Here is a 10,457-nt window from a genome sequence, read left to right as displayed (position 1 = left end):
TAATGATAAAGATAGCTATCGCCATATTTCAAAAAAATCATCTAAATATAAAATAATAGCAGCCCAAAACACAACCAACGATAACAGCACAGAGAAACGATATCATTGGAATCACTAGGCTTGTTTGAGATGCGCCTGCCTGTATGCAAGAGTAGGCGGCTGCAGTGAGGCTGGAGGAGTGAAAAAAGAGCAGGCAAGACGGATTCTCTCTTCTTTCTTTTTTTTTTTTTTTCTTTTCCTCTTTTTTTTATTATGCCTTAAACAACATATACAGAACAAAACAACAGACAATATAAAGCCAGGGAAAGAAAGGAAAGAAAGAAAAAAAAAGAAAAAAAATACACTCAAAAACATGCAAGACCTTTACATTACTCGCATATTTTGAAGACAGAACATAAACGGACAGTTTTAATAGCCTTTCTATTAGTGCTACTTTGAATAGCACAAAAGTAACTTTCCAATTCTTTAAAAAACACTTTAAAACAGGGTTTTGTGTTAGAAAATTTACACTTATGGATGTGAAACTTAACTAAAAGAATAAACAGATTAATAACAAAGGCTTCGTTATTCACATTATCCTGAATAAAATATCCAAAAACTACATTTTCAAAAAGCAAAATAAAATTAGAGAGCAGAGCACCTTTTCTGTGATAAACATAGAGACGTCATACCACAACTTTTTAACAAAACTACAGTGCCAAAAGACGTGGGATACAGTTTCCAATTGCAAAGAGCAAAAAGAGCAGATAACATCAATATCCTTCTTAAATTTACTAAGAAAATGTTTAACAGGATAGAATTTATGAATAATTTTGAAAGAAATTTCTTTTACCTTCACTGTAAAAATTAAACCGTGATTTTTAAACTGTGGTTGCCAGAACTTTACCGTCAAAAATACGGTAGCAACGTAATTGGTTTTACAAATTTAACTTAAAATTTACAGTAATAAACCGTATTTTATTATCTGATATAATGTGAATTTACTATCCTATTGAAGTATTAATATCTGTTTTGTACCATTGTAATGCACTAATAACCACCAATCACAGCAGTGATGAGACTCACATGATCAATCAAAGCTCATCACAAGCAGCTCTTCCACATAAGAGGTAATACTATTATATAGAAGCTGCACAGTGTCATTCACACAAACATTAAACACCATCATGGTAACACATGCAATTTTAAAAATGCAATAAACATTAATTTAACAACATTAAATGTAACATAAAACCCTAATGTACATAACTGATTAGAAAAAAACGAAGAAAGCTATGAAGAAACATAGTTATTTCAACAAAAATACATCAAATGTGAAGTGTCACACAGGGAATTGTGGGAATGTCAATTTATGGTTTTTCATTGTAAATTATACAATGAGTTGTTCTTTTTCACTTTCAAAAACTGTAAATTTAACGGTATTTTACAGTAAAATCACATTAAATGTACCATTAGATCTATCACAGTTATTTACCGTATATAGTACGGAAACTTTCTGTTAACCAATTAACAGTTTTTCACTGTAGCATTTTTACAGTCTTTTACCGTTAAAATGACGATCATTTTTTACAGTGTTGTTTGTAACAAAAAACTTATGAGGCAATAACCAAACACTTTCCCACTTAGAGTTTCTAACAAATTTAGCCCAATAAGCAATAGAGCAAGGCTTGGTAGTAACCTTCTCTAAAACCAGATCGCGAATAGATTTGCTATTTTTAGTCTGTGAATTTTTTTTTTTACCACATATTGTATCAGTTAGATTGACTATGGGCACGCGGATAGTTCTCTCTTCTCGCAGTGGATCTGACACCTGTGAGATCAAAGACTGATATCGCAGGATTCACGATATTCACGCTCGTGCACGGTGTTGCTAATAAACCCAAACCATGTAATAAACTGGATGTAATTTAAGTTCTGTTGCTTTTATATGAAATTAATTATAATGAACAAGACACCGATTTAATTACCAAAGACGTGTTTATCAATCATTTTTACTTTAATGTTTTATAGGCTATATATTTATATATAAATATGACAGCAATCAAATAACCCATAGAGATCACTGTCAGAGAGTTTGGGAATACTCACACATAATTTATACACATAAAAACACGATATCAGAATTTTAAATTCAAACATTTTAAAAGAGAACAATACATCACGGTTGTTTAAACCAATGAGAAATAAGCTGTGTCGTGTCGTCAGCAAGTCGTTTCTCATCATGCTTTTGATCAGCGCAGTCGGTGGAGAGCAACTGCGCTCGCCTGCAGAATCTGACACGTCCGCCTTGCGATCGCGAGAGTTTTTTGACATACGTCGTCAGCATTACATCAGAGCAAGTTGGACCGCGCTCGGTTGTTTGAGATGAGCAAAATCTGCGCAGAACCGATCACCGGTGATCAGAGCGAGATGCATGCCGGTTAGAAATGAGTCCTAGAGCGGTCAACCTTGCTCTGATGTCACAGTTGTAGTTGTCATATAGTTGTGAAATATAATATCGCTGGTTAGCTATATTTATAGTTATCATTCTTGGTGTGAATGATAACGATAAAGATAGTTCTAAAAATCCCCCCAAAATATCTAAAAGTCCATAACACAACTATAACAATAACAGCATGGAGAGCCTAACGATTTTTTTCCAGCTGATGAACGATAAACACACTGACAGCCAATCAGAATCCATCATGATCTTTAAAGTTGTGTGAACAGCCTTATTTATCAAGTTAAATGTTACATTTTGTTTGAGATAGCCTAGCTGTATTATAATTAGCTATGTCTTAATATAATATTAATATAATTGTAGAACTATTCTGACTGACAGAGAGAAGAGCAGATGACTTTACCTCTGTTGTAGAGTTGCTTCTGATTCCATCAAACAGATAGAATGAATGAAGGAATTCCCTCCTGGTTTTCTTATATAGAAGACAGAGATTAGTCATCATTTCACTACGTAACCACAAACATATACAACCTTTCATATGGGGCTCAAGCCATAACAGAACAGGTCCAGTCAGATTTAGTCATCACTTCTTCACTGAAAAAAAATGATTAGTTGAATTTAATTAAAAAAAATTATCGTAAGTGGTTGCACATAGTTGATTTTAGATACATTTAAACAAATGCATTAAGTTGAACATAATCAATTTTATTTCAACTTAATGCATTTGTTTAAATGTATGTTCAAATGTAGTGTTCATATTTCTTACACATTTCAAGCCAAATCGAAATGTTACAGTAAGCCATAATGTGACTCATTCCAGTAAATCATTGACCCTAAAGGGAAGTTAATTTCTCCAGTGACACCACACAAGTTCCCTAGGCATTAGAAATGCTGACTAAAGCCAGATATGTGTGTATTGTGAATCACTGGTCTCATAAATTTCATGAAAAGTTGAAAATTCCTAATTATCTTCCCATCATTGTATGAATGATAGCTGTGGAAAGACCTAAAAAAAATATATATATATATATATATTCTACATTTCTATTTCTATTTCTATTATATCATATTATTCTACTGTATAGCCAGAAGATAACTGCTCCCCTGGTGTAACGTTGTTTCTCACAATGATTTATTTTTATCCAACATAAAATGAAGTATTTCATTCCTTGCCATAGTTGCCTTTAGGGGACAAAAGATACGAGTATCATGGCATGAATTTCAATCAGCTTCAATTTATACACTTACTTTCAGTGTTAATATAATTTTGGTGTTTACTAAATTTCCATTTGTATGTAACAGCGTTGAGTTTTTAAATGTATTCACTCAAAGAAAAAAAAAATTGAGAATCGAACCTGCAACCTTCTGGGATATTAGGCCATGACTGCGCTTTACTATGTGCTACTGTACACTCAAAGCGCTTTACTACCATTTCAGGGAGTCTCCCCTCAACCACCACCAGTGTGCGGTATTAACATGCCTAAGACTTTTGCACAGTACTGTATATATGTTGGGTTTTACTTTTGTTTTATATATATGTATAAACATACATACCCTTTGTAAATCTGATGTAATATAATACTAATTTCCACCCAACATGACACATGTGCCACTAAAACCTCAATATAAAATGTATAACATGCAGCTAATGCCGATAATAGAGGAAGTGAAGAAATTATTGACAACGTGTGATCAACCAGCTTGTGTCAAGACCTGTTTTGAACAAAGAATAGTTAAATTGTAAAGCTTCAGTCGTGTGCGAGCCAGAAACACCAGTTTTTTCTAGAAACACATTTTTTATAATATCCAGCAAAATGTACTCTGTGAAGAACTACACAAGTGCACACACAATTCAGTAATCAAACACTTTATTTGTACTTTCCAAAGCAAACAAAATGAATGTTTTCACACTAAAATTGTAAAGAACACAAAAACAGTTGCAAGAACAGTAAGTCACCTCTTCGCACAGACCTGCATTTCATGAAGCACGTCGGAATAACATCAAGCCAAATGCGTCATACCTTTCTGCTATTAATATGGACTCTAGTTATTAAAGCAAAGCATTTCTAATCTGATACTATAGAAGTGCTTTTCAAAGAGCCTCTAACTCACCTTTAGACACAGACCAAAACTTAAATGATACATAATAGTAGAGCACCTTGTATAACTATCAGCTCTGTTCCTCCTGATCTTGTAAATAGCTGTAATACCATGATCTATAGCTCAAAAACAGGAGTGTTTATGCTCATTTATGATCTCAGCACCTCAAGGGCATAAAGAAAATGAATGACTCCACTAAAAACAAAATCAAGCTTAAAGCTTCAGTGCATTCAAACACACGATACATTAACAAAAGTGTTGAAAGAAAAATATACTGCTGCTCTGTCTTAATCTGAAATTTTGTCCTGTGGTTTCCAGTGAGGATTTACAGTAATTCCTACCGTATGAAATAGATCCCACAGTACAAAGAATCACATTATTATTTGCAACATCAAAAAGCGAATATTCAGAAAAACTAAATGAAAAGAAAACCAACCATATGGAAATGCACTTTAACTGTTCATTGTTGTCAATGGTAATGTGCCACAGATGACTCTCTCCAAGAACAGCTTTTTCCTCAAATGTATCTTATGATCGCAATTTATCTTTAATAACATCATTCAGAAACATCACATATGGGTTATAACAGGCTAAAGAGGTAGGCCTGATCCTTATGTAACTTCTCCTCACTAACACAATATTCCACAACAAATAGCCAATTTGGAATGTAAAGCGAAGCATATTTGTGAGTATAATTTTTCAAAGAAACAATTTCAGTGACTTTCTGAAAATTCTGAAATAGAAAATTCATGTTTAACATTGATTGAGTTGGTGGAGCATGAGCTAAAAAAAAACTACTTTTCAGTTTCATCAGACATGGGTTCATACTGCATGTAAAACTTGATTAACCGTTCGAATGAAAATAAGTACTTGTACTTTATACCAAACTACATCTATGTGGTGACCGTATCACACAGTCAAGCAGCACTGATGTCTTTTATAGAGACTGAAAACAGGGGCAGTGTTTCATGTTGATGATATCTTGCCATAAATATTAAATAACCAAATCTATCTGTGGGACTTTGGATTTCTGAATACTACGCCAAATTAACATTTTGAGGGATAAACAGAGAATAAGTGCTATTGGGAAGTAAAAAAAAAAAACCTGGAAAAAATTGAAAAAACAGCAGCACTTCTGAACTAGGAACACGCCTGCTGAACTGAACATCTCTCTTTGGGTTTCAAAACCATAAACTGTCCAGCCTCTGTTCATTGGTTGTTATGATTTGGTCACATGGGAAGTAAATGGTCATCCCTTTCCTCTGGCTCCTCCCCGAGAGGTTCAGTAGCCACACCTCTGTATGTGGGGGGTTCTTCTCTGTTACCACGGGATCGGCAGACGAAATCACATCCGTCCTGTTAGGGTAACAGAGGGGTATATTTGGTTCATAAAAGGAAAAGAATGACTGAAACAGGGGACAGAGACCTATATACGTGTTTACACCTACAGCAGATAAGTTGCCGATCTGTGACCAAAAGGCATAGTTGGGGAACTGTTCAACTCCCTTGGCTCCAACTACCAGTCGCTGATAGAGGAATCCACCGGTAAGATACACAGCCAGGCAGGAGAATACACTATGAACAGCAAACAGGAACATTACATGTAAAGTATGTGCAAAAGACATTAATGTTTCTTCTTGATTGCCAGTAATGGTGTGGCAATGATCCCTCTGAGAACGTTGAAGCACTCACACAATAAGGAATATGGAGCCGCCACTGAGGTTGGATGGGTCTGCAGGACAGAGTAGATTGGTGTCCAGCTCAAACAGGTAATAACAGTCATCGGACTTCGCATTGTCCTCAAAAACCACTGAAAAGTCATTCTAACAAAACACAAAGCAATTAATGATTAATAAGAAAATGACTGAGCTGATTAGGTTATTCTGGCTATTGTCACGGTAAAAGCTATGCTATCTTGCATACCTGAGATAATTGTTTAGTCCAAAAGTGACAATGCACTAATGCTAGTAGCCAGCCAGGGCTTGACATTAACTTATTTGCGCACAAGCCACTGTGGCTACTGTTTTTCCAAAGTTACTGGCCACTCAGCATTTTCACTGGCCACAATATTAACATCGATACCATGGGGAAAAACTGCCATATAAATATTTTTAATATTAATTCATAATTTGGCAGCAGGTATGTTAGGCTGCTGTCACTTTAAGACCTGACGCACGGATCCATTATATTGTTACACATGCGTTTTCTTTCTCAACTGTTTACGTTCACTTAAAACATATCTGACTGTGTTTACGTGAATACTCGGCAAGATTGGCATTTTAACATTATTTTGTGTGTATTTGACTGTTTAAGAGCAATAAGCAGCGAACACGAACTCGAGGCAGCTTTAAGGTGTGAGCACAAAATCTGCAGGAATGAGTAAAATTATCCCATGCTGAAATTCAAGCACTGTAACACCAAAAATATTCATCCGGTGAGTGAGCGGAGGTGGGTTTGTTTTACGAAAAATAAAATAAAAATAAATTAAAGGTATATAATAGTGCTGGGCGGTATGACCAAAAAGCCACATCACGGTATTTTTCTAAATTACACCGGTTTCACGGTATATGACGGTATTTTTTTCCAAGCATGACTGGGTGTAAAACACATTTTTCACTGAGTGAGAGAGGAAATGCTGCAGTAGATTGACTTAGAATGCCCTATTTTACTGTCATGAGTGAATATTGTAGAAAAAAAAAATCCACACTAGTATTATTCCAGGTTTGCAAGGCTGTTTATAAAGAGGTGCCAGCAGGAGGCGCTTTAGGAGCGGCAGAAATAGCGGTTTCCCCGGTAACGGCTGTCCACAAAGCAGCAACGCTCATAAACGCCGGTTTATCAGGAAAGATAAAGAAAGATTCACTCGTAATAACAAAAACTTTTCTAAAGCCCGTCAGTTCACCTCAGATACATTAATATAAAAACACCCGCGCCGCGTTTTGATTTTGAAACGTGCAGTGCTCATGTTTATTCAACGACGTCAATGCCAACCACAAATAGATTTTCCAAAAGGCTGTGGTGAACCAATGTATGGGAAACACTGTCATATAATTTGACAGCGATCAATTATAGTTTAACCTATCCATCTTCAAAGTCACGCTTATACGTGCATCACTACAGTGCAACAGAGAAAAAGGAAGGACCCTCTCAAACAGTGTCGTGCCGCGCCGCGCCGCGTTCCGATCATTATTAAAGCGACATACATCGGTATTGCGGTATTTAAAAAATTCATATTATAACAAAAATAAACACCGGTATTCGGTATGAACCGATATACCGCCCAGCACTAGTATATAAAAAAAAAAAAAATTAACAACAAAAGTACATAACAAAACTACTAAAACACAAAAAGTGTTTCTGAACTGTCACTATTGTCATTTAATGCAACAAGGATTGCCAAAGTCAACAGATTTTACAAATATACCTACCAATCCCTGTGTAAAAACAAAATAATGATGCTGCCATCTTTCTTAAAGGAACACGCTGACTTTTTGGGACTGTCACCGGAGTTAGATAAGAGTTAGAGAAGTCCATACATACCCTTTTCAACTCCGTGCGTGCCGTAACTCTGTCTGACGCACCCACCGCTAGCTTAGCTTAGCACAAAGACTGGAGGTAAACGGCTCCAGCTAGCCTACTGCTCCCAATAAGTGACAAAATAACGCCAACATTTTCCTATTTACGTGTAGTGATTTGTATAGTCACAGCGTGTACAAATAAGAAGGTCACATGAGACACAGCCATCTTCTAACTGTATACATACTGGGAACTATTATCCCAGAAGGCGAAACAGTGATTTACTGCAACTCTGAGCGAACTCTCAGATGACCCGACCCCATAGTCCTGCTCAGCTGAAATGGTTAAACATTTTAAACTTCAATTCAACGGGCAGGATATGTGCAGGTAATCCCACAAATCCAAGCAAGCATTTCCACTGAATATCTCTCAACATGCAATCTATGCCATTTCAAAAGCATAAAAAGTTCATACCTTAGCACTTTTGCTGCATGAAATCATAATCATGGCTCTTCTTGCCTCTTTTGAACAGTGGCCGTCATAACTCTCACCCCCCTCATAGATGAGCAAAATCCAGTCACCTGCACCAAGAATAAAAGCAGAACTATTGTAGAAAATGAGTTAACAAGACTTCCTTTGACACCTGTAATAAGTTCTGTAAATTAATCAAATTTGATGCGTGCATTATATGTGTTGTTGCAAAAGAAAATTGTAAATAAATCCCTGCTAATAAAAAGAAAATTTCAGTTGTCATTATTATAAATCAACAGTGATATGAATGACTACTGAAAGAGATATTGAAGACCATAATGGGTTCAGAAAAGTCCACCTGTAGCAAAAAGAAACAAAAGCAGACACGTCATTTCCAAAGGTCAAGCAACGTAACATACTTCCTTTAATAGCTCGTGTTTGATTGTAGCGCCCAATTGGGACCAGCTTTCCAGCTTTGTCTTTCTGCACAAGACCTGCACCATTCACTCCGCCAGCATCTCCACACACCTGAAAAATGTACGAATATGTTTCCTGCAGATGTTGTTCCGCGGTGAAGCTGTTCAGAGTGAATATGAGGATAGTTAGAAGTTGGCAACTTTAACAAGACCAGCACAACCTGCAAACATGAATGCAAGACTAACTTGCAAAAAGCTGGCTTACCTTTGATTGGTGAGAGGCTCTAGCAAACTGAGGGCGTTTTTCTCAGCTTCGCTGGGTGATTTCAGCTTGCAGTTGTCCGTGTGCTTAGCTTGCACTCCAGCAAGTAGTACGAAAAGAGGAGTGATTATTCTCACAGACAGAAACATGACTTTCAGAGGTGACGCCTGATGGGAAAAGGGCATTAAATAAACTTGTCAGTAAATGTATCTATTAACTGAATGATGCATGCATACAGTACATACAATCCCATGACGGAATTGTGGGCAATGTAACAGTAGCATTACACAATATATGCACAGAATGTAATGCATATTGTATTATATAGAATCATGTGTTCTATGATTAGTCAAGAACTCATTAGACAAACAGAATCCCTTTTCTTGGTTAACTTCAATCACTTTTGGTATCTTATAACATCTTGCATATTTGATTCAGCTATTCTTTTTAGTTTATTGTCCACACCTTATGTGTACTTCACAAATACAATAAATCAAAAACTCAGAAATATTTTATGCTCAAATCTGATCCATATTTTAGCTGCATAACACTATAAAAAGGTCAAAAGTGAAAGGTCATTAGTGTTTTTCCAATTATACGTCATATTTGTAAGGACCACAGAATGAACCCATTACTTTATTTCGAAAATACAATTTTATAAAACTCGAGGAAAACTGCAAAATGTACATGCTTACTACAAAGCCTGGTTCTAATGCCAAAACGATGTAATAATCTGTATGTGATATTACTGAAAACGGTTCCGAAAAGACAACAAAAAGTTAAACTAGCATCGATCCAAGTTCAAGTAAGCAATGAAGCACACGGTGATTAAGAACTTTAGGAAACCATATACACAAGCTGCTGTTAGCGTAAGCTGCCATCTTTAATATGTATGCAATGAAATAAATGCACAAAATTAAACACAAACGTACCTTTCGGAATTTGTATGAGAGTGTTAATTGTAGAAAAATTAAAAGTGGAAGGTCTCAACTAGTTGTCTAAATGTGGACACCCAGCCTGGGGTTCTTCTTTCCAAAAGTGTCGCACTAGTTGATGTCCTTAACCAACACTTAACGGCATTCCGTCAAAATATACGCTAGTATCGATAATTACACAGTGAATAAACAAACTTAGGACAATATTAGCGTTAAAACAATTGCATGATTTAAAGGATTTATCTGTTTCTGTTCAAACGCGGAAGTGAAACTAAACAGGCGCCACATGTGACTGTGCATGACGCGGAAGCTGATGC

At 36.0% G+C, this 10,457-nt stretch overlaps 1 protein-coding gene across 1 annotated transcript; it reads right to left on the bottom strand.

Moving 5' to 3' along the window:
- Positions 1-4,291: 4,291 nt before the first annotated feature.
- m6pr (mannose-6-phosphate receptor (cation dependent)) lies at positions 4,292-10,457 on the bottom strand. Its single transcript, XM_084385576.1, has 7 exons — positions 10,138-10,457; positions 9,209-9,372; positions 8,947-9,104; positions 8,531-8,637; positions 6,233-6,363; positions 5,989-6,115; positions 4,292-5,896 (listed from the first exon to the last, which is right to left on the bottom strand). The coding sequence occupies exons 2-7, from the start codon at positions 9,352-9,354 to the stop codon at positions 5,771-5,773; spliced, it is 795 nt and encodes a 264-aa protein (XP_084241702.1). The 5' UTR covers positions 9,355-9,372; positions 10,138-10,457; the 3' UTR covers positions 4,292-5,770.

Source organism: Rutilus rutilus (assembly GCF_951802725.1).
Source record: "Rutilus rutilus genome assembly, chromosome: 17".
Lineage (NCBI taxonomy): Eukaryota > Metazoa > Chordata > Actinopteri > Cypriniformes > Leuciscidae > Rutilus > Rutilus rutilus.
Note: the sequence above shows the minus strand (reverse complement) of the source record. Positions and strands in the feature narration are given on the sequence as shown.

Bases quoted from the DNA above. Each gene is read 5' to 3' on its own strand.
- m6pr (XM_084385576.1), bottom strand. From the start codon at position 9,354: ATGTTTCTGTCTGTGAGAATAATCACTCCTCTTTTCGTACTACTTGCT. The intron at 8,638-8,946 runs GTATGTTACGTT...TTCTTGGTGCAG, and splicing joins AACACGAGCTATTAAAGGAA to GTGACTGGATTTTGCTCATC. The intron at 6,116-6,232 runs GTGAGTGCTTCA...TGCTGTTCATAG, and splicing joins GGCTCCATATTCCTTATTGT to TGTATTCTCCTGCCTGGCTG.